Raw genomic sequence first — 18,870 nt, 5'->3', positions numbered from 1 at the left:
CAGAAGCTATAATTAAATAGACCATTAGCCAACTGATGGAGGAAACCCAAGAGGAAAACTTCAATGACAGTTGGATTTCTCAGCTGATAAATGGGACTTTGACCACTGAGGAAGGGATCCAGCTGATCACAGTCATACAAGAGTGCAGTCTGTTCTTTTGTTTTGATACTATTTTCCCTTTAAGATTTATTTCCCCTTTTTGATCATTAGAAATATAAGGATGGGGATGGTGAAGCTTAACCTCTCTTCCTGGGGATGCCTTTCTGGCCATGCTCGTTCAGAGCATGTAGCAAAGGGCTTGAGTTCAAATCCTGTTGTAAGAATCTTTCCACTGACTTCCCATGGCCTGGTATATCAACACCCAGGGAATCATCAGAAGGTGCAAAACCTCTGGAGCAATTATGGCTTAGCAATTCCTAAACTGTGTGGTGTTGGGTCCTTTATCCTCTTCTTCCGAATTGTTTCTGACATAGAAGTTGGTGCAGAGGAAAGATCAGCTGATGTTGTTTGTTCTTTCTCCATTCTGTGACTGTTATGTACAACTTCATACTAGTTTTCTTTATAATATTTTATTAAGTTTTTTCAGGGTAGGGAAAGACAAGGATCGTTATGGGTGGTGGGAATCAGGATAGGGTTCAGGGAAGAGTTTGGGGTAGGGATGGATACAACAAAGGGGTTACCCCTAATAACATTTCACGTTTTAGCAAGCAAACTATCTTCCGGATATAGGTATTCAAGCAGGCTAATATAATATTCAGGAACTGTAGTCAACAAAAATAATAATAACAATTCTGGCTTAAATTCTATATGTATTTTAATCATCTTTTCCAGCCATATATGAATTTTAACTTGTTAATTATGGTTTAAAGGTGGAACAGAGGCCACTTTCCCTGGAGAGGAAAGAATCCTTTATTATATTTCATTTCTATAACAAGAAATACAGCTATGCACTCATAAGAGATAACCAGCATTAAAGAACAGCAGAAGTTTTGCATTTACAGAAGGTTTGAAATTGTGTTTATAAACTTTAAGGAGCTTCATCTTCCCTGAAAACTCTTTGAAAAATGACCTTGATGCTCTCCCTAGAGCGAGCGCTTTTCTTTCTCCCAACCAGAAAATAGATCACTGGGTTAACGCTGCAGTTTAGAGGAGCAAAAAGACTGAAGTAGAGCTCTAATTGAATACTACCAATGAAATACAACTGCGGAATAAAATAAATAAGGAACACATAGATATAAAATGGGAGTGTAAGAATAAGAAAACAGAGAACAGTAATAAAAGTCATCACTAAGATTCTTCCATGTTTGAGCTGTTTTGATTTAAGACATATTTTGATGAACAGGATCACAGTAGAGATTGTGATCAACAGAAGGCAAAGCACAGCAGTCATGACCAAGTGGAAATCCTTGATGGTATAAGAAAGAATTACAATATTCAGATTGCTGCTAATTCCAGCCAGGAGGAAAGATAAGATCCAGAGGAAGGTGCAGACAGCAGGGGACAAATATTTTGGCCGAGAACAGCGATGCCAGATTGGAAAAAGTACAGCCACGCACCGGTCAATGCTGATGGCTGTCAGAAGAAACAGACCGTTGATATATGTAACATTGAAGAGAGAATAGAAGATTTTCTGGGGAATTCCTCGCTGTATAAAACCTATAAAAATGTTAATACAAGATATAGTCATAAAGATGAGAAACCCAAAGTCGGCAATAGCTAAATTAAGAATCAATACTGTGAAAGGGTTTCTCTTAATTTGGAAGCCAAGCAGCCAGATAACAATTCCATTTAATGGGGCTCCAATACTGCAGATGATCAATACAACAGAGAAAATGATTTTTTCTTCAATGAAAATTCCTCCATAATTATAGTTCAAATGATCTGCTGTACCATTCATGTTTGCCAGGCTGAAATTCACCAAGAGATGCTTTTGTAATGCTTCAATAATCTCTTCCTTTAGTGTGGAAATTTCTGTTTGGGAAAAAAAAGCAGATTGGATTAAATAATTCATCAATTATTGTCATTCTTCATATCTAAACACTTTTGTGTACAGGCTGGGCCAACCTTTTGACCTGCTAATGATAATAGCAGTAGGTGCCTTAGTGCAATTCCAAAATAACTGAAACACCACTTCAATGACATTGGCACTGACAAATTTGCAGTCTCTCAATTGCAAAAGGCAGCTTGACTCAGAACAACTTACATCCTACGATAATACCTTTAGCACCATCAAACATCAACATCTGCTATCCCAGGTCGTTGGAAAGGACTCGATTAATTGATTTTGGCTCTCTTTGAAAAAACATAGTAATAACATACCAGGAAGACTTATTGAATAGTGGAGAGACCACACTGGCCCACAATAACAGATGAAGAACAGAAAAGAGGCAGGGCAATAAAAGCACTAAATGGTCAGTACATTAAAAAAAAAATAGTAGGCAAAGCAGATAATAACAAAGGCAGGCAATGGCTAAGAACAGGAAATTTGAGGAAAGTGATAGAAGGACTAATTCTGGCTGCATGAAATCAAGCCTTAGGAATAAATGCTCGCAAAGCCAGAATTGAGAAGACAACGACAGACAGCAAGTGCTATCTTTGCCAAGGAGGCTGAAGGAACAATGGATTAATGTTTGAAGACAGCACAGACCAGTTGCAATGGATCGACGCCATCAAAGCTTACACCAGCCAGAGCATAGAAAAACCCAAAGACATAGTGGAGAGACCCAGCCCATCGAATCGCCAAGACTCGGACACAAGTGAAGGGATAACATCATCCTCAATATTAGCCAGAGGCACTAATTCTGGCTGCTCAGGATCAAGCCATAAAAAGAAATCTCTGCAAATCCAGAAGTGAGAAGTCAGCAACAGAGAGCAAATGCCGCTTCTGCCAAGAAGCTGAAGGAACCATGGGTCACCAGGTTAGCTGCTACAAAAAGGTTTCACAAGACCTGCAAACAGAAATTGAATGACTGTGGCAAAAGAAAGCAAAGGTAACATCAATAGCAATAGACACTTTGGGTTCAGTCCAAAAACCGGTGACAAGCTGACTATAGACCCTGGAGATGTTTCTCCGTCCCCAGAGTCCGGAATTCTTTCACTGGTGGGCCCATCTGGGCTGAATGCCACCTTGGCGGGGTGACCACCAAAGGTTGAGCCTTTGAGGAAGGAGAGCCGGTGTTAGCCAGGTCTCTGAACTCAAAACCGCCCCTGGAACCGGCAAAAGAAGGGCAGAGTGCTTCTGCGATCACCGCCATCACCAGCTGATCATTGGAGACAGAAGACAGCTGATTGAGAACAAGCAACTTTTCCGGGTGAGATAACCTCAGTATTTATGCCAAACTGGAGCTTTTGAAATTAATTGCCTACCTTTGAGCTGAAGCTGGAAGCTCAAGGGAGGAAGAAGGGGTTATTGATTCCCCCCTCCCCTAAAGTGGCGGTTTAAGCTTTATTATAAAACTTTTGAACTCTTTTTCAATGGAATTAAAGTAGAAGATCTTACTATATTTGTCTACAAGAGACTCATATTAAGAGACAACACTCTAGAATTTTAGAACAGCCAAAACTAGGCAAACTTTATTTCTCCTTGGCGCTACAAAAGAAAAGAGGGATAGTGATGTATATAAAAGAAAAGTTGAATACAAAAGAAATTTATTCTAATGAGGAAGGAAGAATAGTAATGGTGGAGATTTCCTGGAATCAAAAACAAATATTGTTGGTGGGAATATATGCCCCCAATGAGAAACAAGAGGAATTTTTTCAACAACTATATGACAAACTTGTGGATTTAAACTATCATAGTCTTTGTATTTTGGGAGACTTTAATGCAATTGTGCATGTAGTTCGAGACTACAAAAGCCATAAACAAGGAAAGAAAGGAAGTAATGTTTTATCTAAATCTTGTTTAAAAATGAAAGATGAACTATGTTTGCAGGATATATGGCGAGAGATGAATCCAGGAAAGACACAATATATCTTTTACTCCAACAGGCATAAATCTTGGTCAAGAATAGACATGATATGGATCTCCCATGACCTGAAGACTATGATACAGGAAGTTGAAACAGAACCAAATATTTGGGCAGACCATAACTCAATTAAAATAACATGGAAAGGATCTAAGAAAAGATTGAGATGGTCTCTGAATAAATCTATTTTGAAGGAAAAAGAATTTTTACAATTAGCAACAAAAGAAATGGAATTTTTTTTAAGATTAATAAAAAGGAAGATACTTCTATTCAAAATGTTTGGGACATGGCAAAAGCATACTTTAGAGGCTTAGCTATAACCTATGTTGCTTAAAAGAACAAAGAAAAGAGAATCACACAGTCCAAATTGAAAAAACAGCTTGGTATATTGGAGCTGGAGTTACAAACTGAGCCACAAAAGAAAAATTTGAAGATACAAATGGACTTAATAAAACATAAATTAAATCTACTTGAGACTATGGCACAATAGATTAAACAAGCCAAACAGAACTTTTTTGAAAATGCTAATAAACCTGGTAGATGGCTTGCATACAGACCAAAATGCTTTCTTCCTGAAAGACAGATAAAGAACAAGTTAAAGATTATTTTAAATATTATGGAATATTATGAAAATCATCCAGGGAACCAGATGGCGCTCATAATTCTTGATGCACAAAAAGCATTTGATAATTTAAATTGGCAATTTATGTTTCAACAACTACAGGAAATGGACTTTGGTGAAAATTTTATTACAGCAATCCAAGTGATCTACAATAAACAATCAGCAAGGATACTTATAAATGGAGATTATACAGAGAGCTTTGATATTAAAAAGGGTACAAGACAGGGATGTCCACTCTCACCCGTTATTTATTTTTACTCTGGAGGTATTGACTAGAAACATCAGGCAAGACATAGAAATTAAAGGTCTTGAGATTAAAGACCAGAAATATAAATTACAGGCTTTCGCGGATGATCTGATCTTTATCTTAGAGGAGACCTTGGAAACAGCTCCTAAACTTTTGCAGAAAATTGAGAAATTTGGAGATTTGGCTGGATTGAAAATAAATAGGGAAAAAAAAAACTAAAGCGTTAACAAAAAATTTAACTGATAAACAGAAAACTCAACTCACCAAAAAGAAAAATCTTAACTGAATAGTTAAAAAAGTTAAATATTTAGGTATCTATCTTATGGCGAAATATTCATTACCAAAAGAAGATAACTGTGAGAGACTATTAAAACAAATAAAATCGACTTGGAAAAATGGGAAAATCTCCAACTATCATTTTTAGGAAGAATAGTGACTGTTAAAATGAACATTTTGCCAAAGCTATTTTTTTTTATTTTAAACAGTTCCTGTAAAACTGGGTAAGAAATTTTTTGATGATTTAAATGCAATAATATTAAGACTTATATGGCAAAGAAAGAAAGCAAGAATTAAATGTAAACTTCTACAAGACTTGAAATATAGAAGGGGTTTTGGACTTCCAGATTGGAGATTTTATTATCAAGCAGCTATTTTGCTTTGGCTTAAAGAATGGATTACTCTGAGAAATAAGTGAATTCTCTATTTAGAGGGATATGACCTTCAACTAGGCTGGCATGCCTTTTTATGGTATGAGAAAGCTAAAATACATAAGTACTTTCAAAACCATGCTATAAGAAATGTTTTACTCTCTGAATGGGAGAAAGTTAGACACAAAATGTATATGAAAATTCCTGAGTGGCTTTCAAGGATGGAAGCATTTGCTTATCCAAATTTGATTAATTATGATAAACTTGTTAATTATAAAGACATTTTGGACAAGGACAGAACACTCAAAGACAGGCAAGCCCTTCAACAACAAGGTATTAACTTAACATGGTGGTCCTATTTGCAAATTCAAACAAGATATGAAAAAGACATAAAAATAATGGGATTTTACAAAAGCTGACTCCACTTGATAAAATACTTTTAAAAACAGATGAACATTGGATTAAGAAGCTTTATAAATACTTATTAAATTGGAAGATAGAAGAAGAACAAGTAAAAGAGACAATGATAGTATGGGCGAAGAACTTTGGATATTCTATAGAATTAGAAGACGGGCAAAAACTGTGGGATAAAAATATCAAATTTACTAAAGCAGTAACATACAAAGAAAACTTATATAAAATGTTTTATAGATGGCATATGACACCAGTTCGCTTAGCGAAAATGTTTGAAAATTTATTGGATACATGTTGGAAATATAAACAAAACCAGGTACTTATTATCATGCCTGGTGGAAATGTTCTATTGCAAAAAAATATTGGTCTAAGATTCATAGATGGTTAGAAAAGATGATGAAAATACAGATAGAATTCAATCTGGAACTGTTCCTTTTAGGTATATTAAGACCTAACTATGGCAAACCAAATGATTATTTAATATTACGTGTATTAACAGCTGCAAGAATAGCATTTGCCCAATTTTGGAAAAATGAAAACCTACCTTCAGACCAGATTATAATTTTGAAAATCCTAGATTTTGCAGAAATGGACAGATTAACGTTAGAGATGAAGGAGAAAGAAGATTCAATCTTTTATAAAACCTGGGGAAAATTTTATCAGTGGATTGAAACATGTTAGAATAAGAAGAGGTTTTAGAGCTTTATTATATTAAGTATTAAGGTTGATGATTGGAAATAGTTGTTATGCTATCAGCTATGTGAATTATTTAAAGGAATATTAGTAAGGTGACCAACCGTCCTCCTTTTTTGAGTTCTGTCCTCCCTCAAAAAGTGTCCTCCTAAATGTCCTCCTTTTCCATATACCGTCCTCCTTTTGGGAGGACAGTCCTCCTTTTGTGAGTTCTGTCCTCCCTCGAAAATGTCCTCCTAAATGTCCTCTTTTTCTATATTTGAAGACTTATCTGCAGGGCTTTTTTTCCCCCATAGAACTCTCAAAAGGCATTCTGGGACCTTTTTTTGATGGTTTTTTTCAGCTTTTGCCTGAGCTGTGCTACTCCCCCTATTGGCTTTTGAAAGTCAATAGGAATTGCTGCTGAGCGGAGATTGAATCATGTATAGTGCTGAAAGTAAAGTTTCTTTGTTTGGGAAGAAAGTGTCAGGTGGCCCCCAGATGGTCTCTGTGAACCCTTGAAATATGTTTCAAAATGTTCAATCATGTTACAGAGCTTGACTAGCCAATTCCCTTATATTCAAAGAGCTTCTGAGTTTTGGATTTCACTCTGGAATCAAACACCCGAATAGCTTTCGAGTCTCTTATTTCTGAAAATGAAGACAGTCTTTGAAATTTGCCCTCTTTTTTTTTTTTTGCTTTTCTACCTCGTGCTAAGAACATTTATTTATGTATTTGGTCAGTCAGTCAGTCAGTCAGTCAGTCAGTCAGTCAGTCAGTCAGTCATCTGAAGGCAGAACAAGAAGCAATGGAGCCAAACTAGAATTAAGGAGAAACTTCCTGACGATTAGAACAATGAATCAGTGCAATGGCTTCATCACTGGAGGTTTTTAAGAAGAGATTGGACAACCATTTATCTGTAATGGTAAAGGACATCCTACCTGAGCAGGGAGTTGGACTAGACTCTAGATGACCTCCAAGGTTCCTTCCAACTCTGTTATTCTGTCATTCATTCATTCACTCACTCACTCACTCACTCACTCACCCATTCCACACCTTCTCATGGTGGTGCTTTTCAGCCTCAGCTAATGTTGGCGATGATGGAAGGATTCTTTTCCATTATGTTTCTTTTGGTCACAGGGCAGTATCCTGAGCTGTCCATTCTTCTTAGGCTGAGAAACCTTAATTAGAAGAATTTCTTCTCCTGGCTTGCTTTGGGATTGAATTGGACTGTGAGAAGACTCCTTGAAAGTGATTCTACAAGGAGAGTCTGGAGATTCCTATTCAGGCCTTTACACCCACTAATCAAAAAATTGGAAGACTGGCTCAGGAATTCTGGGAGTTGCACGAGTCATAAAAGAGCCAAGGTTGCCTACCCCTGGTCTACAGCAAAGGCAGAATTTTTGTTATGGTAATTGTTATTTACAAAATACTCCTTTTTCAGTTTAAGATAAGACTTAGTGACCATAAGTATGAGATCAGCTAATCTCTCAGGATCCTCTGGCCAATATTAGAACTCATTTTAACAGCAAGTTTTTCCTCTGGATAGTGTGACAGCAATCTTCCCATCTCTGACTTGTTTACTGGTGTGTTTGACTTTAGTTGAATGTCTTTTATCTGAGTAGTTTTTCTTCATGGGAGGAAGACAAAGAAGAATTGCTCATGATCTGGGCATAAAAACCCAAGAAAATTCTAGAAGCATCTAAGAATGGATAGAATAGAATAGAATAGAATAGAATAGAATAGAATAGGATAGGATAGGATAGGATAGGATAGGATAGGATAGGATAGGATAGGATAGAATAGAATAGAAAAGAGTAGAGTAGAGTAGAGTAGAGTAGAGTAGAGTAGAGTAGAGTAGAGTAGAGTAGAGTAGAGTAGAGTAGAGCAGAACAGAATAACAGAGTTTAAGGGACCTTGGAGGTTTTCTAATCAAAACCCCTGATCAGGCAGGAAACCCTATATGATTTCAGACAAATGGTTGTCCAATCTCTTCTTAAAAACTTCCAGTGTTGGAACATTCACAAATTATGGAGATAAGTTGTTCCACTGGTTATTTCTTCTGACTGTCAGGAAGTTTCTCCTTAGTTCTAGGTTGCTTCTCTCCTTGATTAGTTTCCATCTGTTGCTTCTTGTCCTGCCTTCAGGCACTTTGGGGAATAGCTTGACTCCCTTTTCTTTGTGGCAACCCCTGAGATATTGGAACTTTGCTATCATGTCACCCCTAGTCCTTCTTTTCATTAAACTAGATAAACCCAATTCCAGCAACCTGTTTATTTATTACAAATAATTAGTTCAACCCCTTGTCAGACTCGTGAACAGTTCTAGAGGCAGAAGTTGTGAGCGATTAAGGAATGTCCTGTCTACTACAGGGATCACACTTGCTAGAACAGCTAACAGAAAGAGCAAAAAATAACACTGCAATCTTTCCTTTTCCAGATGACTCTTTTCAAAGTACTTTTATATCAAATCTATGCTGAATTGTTGCAGGTACTATTCATTTGAGTGTCACACTGCTCATTAAGTAGGTTGTAACATAACAGGTCAGAGCTGAAGAAGCTTCTTGAACGAGAAGCGAAACATCTTCAAAGAAAAAAAAATAAGAAAGTCCAATTGCCTCATGAAAAAGCATCTTTGGGATAGGTAATAACATGAAGTGGCCCAATTTTACTACCTGTTTTGTGACAGTTGTTAAACAAATGCTTGATACCTGATAACTCTAATAATAGGAATTGGTGGCAATTTTACTGAAATGCATCTTGGAGATTTTGGGTCTCTAGTAAGTACAGCAATTCTCCAGCCTCATAAGTAGCATTGATTTTAGGGATGTAATTTCCATCAGATGATGAAAAAAAATACATATGTGTTGATATGATATCTGTAAGTGAAAAATAAGTTTGTGTGTGTGTCTGTATGTCTGGTGTGTCTGTGTGTAAGTGAAGTAATTATCTTTTTTTTTTTTTTTAAGTAGGGTGCATCCCCAAACTATTTTGGATACTCCTGAACTTTCAAGTGATCCAGAAAACGTCAACATTTCTTTCCGTATTATTGAAAATATGGAAACTGCTCTAAATACTTCTAAAATACCAGAAACGTCTTCTCTAGATAATCAGCTGGTTGATAATTTAACACGAAATTGTATCAATGGCTTCATTGCCCTTATTTGCATTTTGGGCCTGGTAGAATATCTCCTGGCCTTTTCCATTAAGAGGAATTCTTTCACCATTTAAATCCTGAATCTCTTCATTGCTGATTTTCGGGTCCTCGCATCCCTCATTATGGCAGCTATATTTGTGGGGGTGTCAACTTTTTATAAAGGAACTTACATAGTCCAAACTTTTTTCTTCTTGTTTTTGGAGCTCTTTTCCTTCACCTATTCTGCTAGCCAGTTTCTGATAATGGCCATCAGCCTGGACAGGTGTGTGGCTGTCCTCTTCCCACTCTGGCATCACTGCCATCATCTGTCATATCTCTCCACTCTTGTTTGTGCCCCATCTGGATCGTCTCCTTCTTGCTCTCTGCAGTGCACTTCATTCTCTACCAGACCAGAAGCCCTGGAAGATCACCTTTCCTTTATCAGCTGATTGTGAATGGTTTATTTTGTACACCTCTCATGGTTTTGTCTACTGTGAGCCTCTGGATTCACATGAGGTCTAAATCGCAACGCAATCAAAGGAAGCTCCTCACCACCATCTTGCTGGCTCTCCTCTTCTTCCTCCTTTTTTCTCTCCCAAGGTATGCCTCATATGTCATTTATTATTTCAGTTTCCCTCATCCTGTCCTCTTGACAATTGGAATAGGAAGTGCTACTCGCAAGGGCAGCATCAACCCCCTCCTTTATTTCTTAGTGGGGAGGAAGCAGAGGGGAAAGAGTGAGCCCAGAACATCTTTGAAGGTAGCTCTTCAAATAGTCTTCAAGGATGAGCAGCAGGGCAGCCTGGAGGAACAGCAAGTTGCAAAGGAAGAACTTTCGTGAAGTCTTACTATCACTGTAATTCAAATTTGATAGCCATAAATAATATGTGCATTCAATAAAAAGAAAATTTATTGAACAAAGTAGCTAATGCCAAACAATAAAAAGGAAATACTGCTGTATTCTTAATTTTCAAAGTGAAATGTTTGTACAGAAAGTGTCTGACTTCATATATCTTTTTTATTTCATCACATGAAATTACGTCTCACTTCATGTAATTCTTTATTTCATAGCATCAAATGATATGTCTGACGTCATACAATTCTTCTTTATATCATAACAACTCCTATTAATGCATGTTGTTTTTAATTTAATTTTTCTCATTTTATGTATGTTTATTTCCTATATAATTGCAAAGGTTTTGTCCCTAAAATACTTGATAGAAGAATATACAGCTTCGCTAATTTGTATACATAATAAAAGGAAAGAGCAGAAAAAAATATGTACAGGATACATTTCCTGAAATAAAATATGACAGTTTTGATCCTCACACATTTCAGAGATAAAATTCACTGACATTATAGCCTGGGGATTTGTAATTTTTCCTGTGGCCCCATTTCTCTTCTGTTGCTCCCAAGAAATGGAATATACTTGAAAACTGCCTCTCTTGCGCTTTCCCTTTTTAGTAAGAGGCTAAAGCTTCACCATTAATTACTGAATTTCAACTGGTTTCTAATTGATTCTAGTTTAATTTTCCTCACTGTTGCTTCATTTCACAAATTAATTTCCTTTAAGTGACATCTGGAAGTAGCAGGCATGGTTGGTGCTTATCTAGAAATAAAAATCTCATTTCTAGAAAGCAAAATAAGCTGAGTATTTTATAAATGTCATGCAGTTCATTTCCTGCATAGCATTAGTTGGGTACTGATGTAGGCATCTCTTGATATGCAGTTCTCTGTATGTCAGATGACAGAGTCAATGTGTGGAAAGAGATTTGTCCCCACCTATAAGATTCCAGCCTCAAGTGCGACTTATTCATTGCTACAGAGAAAGTAGCACAAAGACCTTGTGGGAGGATTTGACCTCTTCTATCTCCCTCTTGCAACTTCACCTTCTTTGAAGATGTTTTGCAAAATGACCTTAATGCTCTCCTTGCACAGAGCTCCTTTTTTCCTCCCAACTAGAAAATAGATCACTGGATTAATGCTGCTATTTAGACAAGAAAGCAGTAGACTCCATAATGCCAAATCTTCCACTTTATTCTCAGCTTCAAATCTAGAAAAACTAAGAATCACTGCAATAACAGATAATGGAAAAGCAAAGATGAGGAAACAGAGAAGAGTGATTAAAATGATCAGTAAAAGCCGACCCTGATTCTTCTGATTCGATTTAAGACATACTTTGATGAAAAGGACCACAGTAGAGAGAGTGATCAGCGGAAGGCAAACTATAGCAGTCACAAGGAAATGAAGACTGGAGAGTTTGTCATTTACAATGACTTTTGTGACCATCATCATGTCCACAGTTCCAACAAGGAGGAAAGAGGCGATCCATAGAAAGACACAGACAGCTGGGGACAAATGTTTTGGCCGGGAACAGCGATGCCAGATTGGGAAGAGGACAGCCACACACCGGTCAATGCTGATGGCCGTCATAAGAAAGTGAGCATTGACGTACATCATGTTGGAGAAAGAGAAAAAGATGAAGCTGAAAATGCTTCCTAGAAAGTCTATAAATGTATTGATAAAATATATAACTACACATGTGAGGAACCCAAAGTCTGCAATGGCCAAGTTAAGGATGAATGTGATGAAACAATTTCTCTTCATCTGGAAGCCAAGTAGCCAGATGATGTAGCCATTGCCCACAAATCCAACACAGCAGACCATTAAAGTAATCCCTCTCCAAAGAATCACTTCTACATCAGAAAAGGTGAGCTGTTCTGTGAACTCACTGGAATCATTATATCCATAATAATTCTCTGTAGCATGCAGATCTCCCAGGCTGGAATTCATCATTAAACTTTTGTAATCCTCTGGTTATCTTTCTGAGGGGAAGAAAATAAAGAAGAGTGGATTCAGTCATTCCTGTCTCCTAAATAACATCAATATTGTGGCCACATGGTGCTCTCTCAGCTTACTTGTTTTCTTGCAGATTTTTCATTATTCAAACTAGGTAACATCCTCAGTGCTAGCCCTAGCACAGTGCTAGCCCTGATGATGTTACCTAGTTTGGTAAAGAGATGGCTTAAAAAGCAAGCTCAGAGAGTACCAAGGACCCCTCATTTCAACCCTAAGCTACAAATATTCTCCTTTATTGGTACCAGTATTGCCATAGCTTCTATTAGAAGGGGTCCACCTATTCTCCAAGGCACCTTAGGGCAGAACAAGAAGTAATGGATAGAAACTTATTAAGGAGGGATCCAACTTGGAACTAAGGAGAAATTCCCTGACAGTTAGTGCAATTAATCAGTGGAACAACTTGCCTTCAGAAGCTGTGGATGCTTCAACAATGGAGGTCTTTGAGAAGAGATTGGACAACCATTTATCTGAAATGGTGTCTCTTCTTAAAAAGCTCCAGTGATGGAGCACCCCCAGCTTCTGAAGGCAAGCTTTTCCCCTGATTAATTCTTATTCTGATCTCTCCTTGATTAGTTAAATATAGAAGATTTCTCTCTCTCTATTGATATATAAATATATATTGATATAATGATATCAATTTATAATTCCTTGATAAGACCACACTTGGAATATTGCATCCAGTTTTGGTTGCCATGATATAAAAAAAATGTTAAGAGTCTGGAAAAACTGTAGAGAAGAGCAACAAAAATGATGAGGGGCTAAATCATAGGAACAATGGTTGCTGCAGTTGGGTAGGTCTTGTTTAATGAAAAGAATGACTAGGGATGACATGATAGCAGAGTTACAATATCTAAGGAGCTGCCATAAAGAAGAGGGAGTCAACCTAAGCACCTGAATGCAGGACAATGGATGGAAACTAATCAAGGGGAGAACCAGCCTAGACCTAAGGAGAAATTTCCTGACAGAACAATTAGCCAGTGGAACAAGCTGCCTCCAGAAGTTCTGAATGCTCCAACAGTGGAACTTTTGAAGAAGAGATTGGATAACCATTTGTCTGAAAGAGTGTAGGGTTTCCTGCCTGAGCAGCGGATGGGACTAGAAGACCTCCAAGGCTCCTGCTTATTCTGTTATCAATCAATAGTAAATAATAATAATAATAATAATAATAATAATAATAATAATAATAATAATAACTTGACGTGGTTGTGGGGCTTGTGTACCCTGAGGAAGATGAGAGCTATGCCAGAGGTTCAACCATACTGGACAGGTCTCATCAGAGGAGTCAGACAAAGAGTGTCTCTCCCATAAAAAATATGGTGAGACGTAAATTGCAGAATGCCATACCGGCTCGGACGTCACCCGGGTTAACAAGGTCTGCGCTAGATATTGGAGTTCCTAGATATCTGGTGAAAAATGGGTTACAGGACTCAGGACTGTTGGCTGAGCAACCAGGGCCAGCAGCTGCAGAACTACTGGAAGAAAAAGTGTTTTCCCGTCGCAGATACACAGTGATGGAAAACAAAGAAATAATGATCTGTTACTACAGATCAAGTCCAACAAGAAGAGGATATCTAAAACGAACGCACCTGTTCTGGAAAGAACAACATCCAGAATCAGAAATAACAGAACAGAGACTAGCAGATCAACGCCGATTTATAATACGAAATAAAGTATTCACAGAAACAGAATTAGACGAACTGCAAAGGTTTACCCAGGGCAAAGAAATCAAAGCCTTACCAGAAGTAATTCAGAATGTAGAGGCAAACCAGGGGGAGTTGGCAGTGAAGGAATCCAGCAGAGATATACAACTGTTCTCATTTGGAAACCAGGCACCTCTACCTCAGGAAGAACAAAACCCTCTAACTAAAGAAATAAAAGAATTGAAACAAAGAATAACTGAGCATCTAGAACAGCACAAAAACAACAGAATAAGGCTACCTGCATTGAAGCTTGTTCCAAAGAAACAGCTAGCAGAAGCATTAAAAGATGCAAATACTGCAATATCAAGTATAAGCACCAATTCACTGCAAGAAACAAACCAACTAATGTACAGCACAGCTGCAGTTATAACTGAATACCTGGGATGCAAAATCAACAAAGAAGAAAAACAAACAAACAGTGCACCAGAAAAATGGAAGGTTAGACTAGAAAATAAGATCAGCAAGTTAAGATCACATGCAAGCAAGCTAGAACAGATGAAAGAAAAGAAGCTGAAGAACAAGAAGACCAAAGAATACCTAATCAAGAAATACCACTTAGAAACAAGGAAGATCAAAGAAGCACTGGAAATAATAAAGCAACAAATAACAGCTATAGCCAGGAAAATCAGTAGATATGAAGCTTGAATTGCAAACTATAGGCAGAACCTCCAATTTCAGTCCAATCAGAAACATTTCTACCAATCCATCAATGGAGAAACTGCAAGGAATCAGTCAGTACCTGACAAGGAAGAAACAGTGCAGTTCTGGAAGCAGATATGGGATAACCCAAAGAAATACAACAAGGATGCGGCTTGGTTAAAAGAGGTGGATGCAATAAAACAGAAGTTGAAATGAAAGAACTAGTAATAACAACAAAAATGGTAGAAAAAAGAGCAAAGAAAATCAAAAATTGGTCAGCACCAGGTGAAGATGAACTGCATGGGTTTTGGTTGAAACATCTAACTGTTATACACCCACTCATTTCCAAGCAGTTCAACAATATACTACAAGGAGGAGAAATTGAAAAGTGGCTAACAACTGGGAAAACCTACCTAATAATAAAAAATTCAGCAAAAGGGGCAACACCAGGCAACTACAGGCCAATTACCTGTTTACCAACAACTTCAAATTACTAACTGGTGTGGTAGCTGATGCAGTACAACAGCATCTAGTTGAAAACAATCTCTTTCCACCTGAGCAGAAAGGAAACCGCCCCAATAGCAGAGGAACAAAAAATCAACTCCTAATAGACAAAATGATCTTGGAAAACTGCAAGAGAAGGAAGACCAACCTGAATGTGGCATGGATTGACTACAAAAAGGCATTTGACTCTCTGCCACATGATTGAATAATAAAGTGCCTAGAAATAACAGGACTCAATAGAAACATCAGAAAAGTTGTGCAAAGATTGATGGCACAATGGAAGACACAGTTGCAGATCAATGGTGAGAAGCTGGGAGAGGTTAATATCAAGAGAGGAATATTTCAAGGAGATTCATTATCACCATTACTATTTGTCATTGCACTGTTTCCTCTGTCAACAATACTGAATAACTCAGGACATGGCTATCAAACATCAAAAACATCTGCCAGACTATCCCACCTCCTTTACATGGATGATCTGAAGCTGTATGGAAAAACATCATCTGAAATAGAATCGCTGCTCAACACTGTCCGTATATATAGCCAAGATATTGTAATGGAGTTTGGCTTGGACAAATGTGCCACACTTACTATCAAACAAGGAAAAATAGTGAAAACTGAAGGAATCAAGATGCCCCACGAAAATAACATTAAGAGTCTGGATGAGGAAGAGTACTACAAATACTTGGGTATCCTTCAAGCTGACAACATCAAGCACACTGAAGTCAAGAAAAAGATTAGAGGTGAATACATCAAGAGAGTGAAGAAGATCTTAAAATCCAAACTCAATGGAGGAAATACCATAAAGGCAATCAACACCTGGGCAATCCCAGTCATTAGGTACACAGCTGGAATAGTGGACTGGACTCAAGCAGAACTAAAAGCAATGGATAGGCAGACCAGAAAAATAATGACAATGAATCATGCCCTTCATCCACGCAGTGACATTGATAGACTTTATCTACCAAGGCAAATGGGTGGGCGTGGAATGCTACAAGTACATCAGATGGTTGAAGAAGAAAAAATGGCTTTGGAAGAATATCTGAAGAACAATGATGAAGATGCACTGAAATTAGTATATCAGGAAGGCTTACTAACTACTGGAGAGACCAAACTGGCCTACAAGAAAGACCAAATGAAGAACAGAATAGAGGCATGGCCAATACATGTAAAAAATAGCTGGGAAAGCAGATAATAATAAAACCTGGCAATGGCTAAGAGCAGGAAAATTGAAGAAAGAAACCGAGGCACTAATTCTGGCTGCACAAAACCAAGACTTAAGGACAAATGCATACAAAGTCAAAATTGAGAAGACAGCAACAGACAGTAAGTGCCGCCTATGCAAAGAAGCTGAAGAAACAGTGGACCACATGGTAAGCTGTTGCAAGAAGATTGCACAGACTAATTACAAGCAGCAGCATGACAAAGTAGCAACAATGGTGCATTGGAAGATCTGCAAAAAATATCATTTGCCTGTAAGCAAAAACTGGTGGGATCATAAAATAGAGAAAGTCATAGAAAATGATAAAATTAAACTGCTCTGGGACTTCAGAATTCAAACAGACAAGCACCTGCAACATAACACTCCAGACTTAACAATTGTCGATAAGAAAGACAAAAAAGTCTGGATAGTGGACGTGGCAGTGCCTGGAGACAGCAGAATAGACGAGAAAGAACTGGAGAAGATAACAAAATACAAAGACCTACAAATAGAAATAGAAAGACTGTGGCAAAAGCAAGCAAGGGTAGTACCAATAGTCATAGGCTCCTTGGGTGCAATCCCAAAACAACTGGAGCACCACTTGAACACCATTGGCATTGACAAATTCGCTATTAGTCAATTGCAAAAGGCGGCCTTATTAGGAACTGCTTCCATCCTGCGACAATATCTGTAATACCATCAAACATCCACATCTGCCTATCCCAGGTCCTGGGTAAGGACTCGATAGGTAGATAAAATGCCAAATCCAGTCTGAACATCTGCCTGACTATGCGATGATCAATAATAATAATAATAAAGTTGGAAGGGACCTTGGAGGTCATCGAGTCAAACCCGCTGCTCAGGCAGGAAACCCTACACCATTTTGGACAGATGGCTGTCCAGTATCTTCTTAAAAACTTATAGTGTTGGAGCATTCACCGCTTCTGGAGGCAGGTTGTTCCACTGGTTAATTGTTCTAACTGTCAGGAAGTTTCTCCTTAGTTCTAGGTTGCTTCTCTCCTTGATTAGTTTCCATCCGTTGCCTCTTGTCCTGCCCTCAGGTGCTTTGGAGAATAGCTTGACTCCCTCTTCTTTGGGGTAGCCCCTGAGATATTGGATATGGGATTAAACGTTCAGTTTAATCCCATAATGTATGGACACCAATGGGATAGCATTGGCATTCACAAAATCACTATCAATGAGTTGCAAAAGGCTGCTTTACTTGGAACAGTTTACATCCTTTGATGATACATTTAACACTATCAAACAGCAATATTTGCCCATCCCAGATCAATGCCAAATTCAATCACAACATCTGACTGTTTATGCAACCAACTAAAGTTTGTTAAACTTGTTTGCTATCCAACTCTCAATGACCCTGGGCACATACAACATTCAAAGATTAAAAAAAACAATAAAATCAATTAAAAATATATCCTACTAACCACTAGGGAAATAAATGCTTCTACTATCCACAAAAAGTGTTTTTTATGCCTAATTTTAATGCTTTCAAGATATTTTTTGATTAAATATTTGTTGTGATAAGGAATTGCATTGAAGCTCCACACCTCTTTTCTGTTGAGTCCTTAGCCTTAACTGAGGCTGGCTGTCCCCAGAGGGCTATTAATATACCCCTTGCAGATATTCTAGTTATTTTATCCCAGCTGAAGACTGCAAAGAATATAAAACAGGACCGAAATAGCAGAGCAAACACATCCACTTAGATTGAAAGACATTTGCTTCTAGTTGAAGTTCTTCCTGTGTAAATCTATGGAGGTCCCTATCTCTCCCTTTCTTTATAATTCATAAAAAAGAAATTCTTCAGATTAACTTATCAAAATTTACTCAGGGAGGATTCAGATCTCTGGAAATAGTTCATCATTGTACAATTTCAATTACATCTTATCATGATTAAAGGTTAGCATTTAAATAAGTAGTTGTTCAATGTCTGAATTACAACACAATCACTAAAACTACTTCATAGGGACAGCCACTTACCTGAAATGGTATAGAGTCTTCTGCTTGAGCAGGGGGTTAGACTAGAAGACCTCCAAGATCGCACCCTGCTCTATTCTGATTGACTTTGCAGTCCTGGATCTACGGAGTTTGTGCAAAATTTATAAGTAGTTTGATGTGAAAAATCAAGAGCAGAAAATACTAGTTAAGCAGACAGATATTATTGCATTGGTCTAAGATCTACCAAATGTCTTACCTTTCTGAAACATTTGGTCCAAGTTCTTCAGATCTGAAGAGAAGAAGATTACT

General features: G+C 37.7%; 1 protein-coding gene across 1 annotated transcript; it reads right to left on the bottom strand.

The window, feature by feature from the left end:
• Positions 1–596: 596 nt before the first annotated feature.
• Positions 597–18,660, bottom strand: LOC120320027 (mas-related G-protein coupled receptor member H-like). The gene is made up of 3 exons (XM_039369450.1): positions 18,604–18,660; positions 12,435–12,527; positions 597–1,971 (listed from the first exon to the last, which is right to left on the bottom strand). Exons 2-3 carry the CDS (start codon positions 12,496–12,498, stop codon positions 1,028–1,030), a joined length of 1,008 nt encoding a protein of 335 aa, XP_039225384.1. The 5' UTR covers positions 12,499–12,527; positions 18,604–18,660; the 3' UTR covers positions 597–1,027.
• Positions 18,661–18,870: the final 210 nt, after the last annotated feature.

This window comes from Crotalus tigris, unplaced genomic scaffold (assembly GCF_016545835.1).
Source record: "Crotalus tigris isolate CLP2741 ecotype Arizona unplaced genomic scaffold, ASM1654583v1 scf7180000021113.187851, whole genome shotgun sequence".
Taxonomy (NCBI): Eukaryota; Metazoa; Chordata; class Lepidosauria; order Squamata; family Viperidae; genus Crotalus; species Crotalus tigris.
Note: the sequence above shows the minus strand (reverse complement) of the source record. Positions and strands in the feature narration are given on the sequence as shown.

What these genes read in the sequence shown, in the direction of transcription:
- LOC120320027 (XM_039369450.1), bottom strand. Translation starts at nt 12,498, where the DNA reads ATGATGAATTCCAGCCTGGGAGATCTGCATGCTACAGAGAATTATTAT. An exon ending in TTATGGATATAATGATTCCA is followed by an intron (nt 1,972 to 12,434) that starts GTGAGTTCACAG and finishes TTTCCCAAACAG; the next exon opens with AAATTTCCACACTAAAGGAA.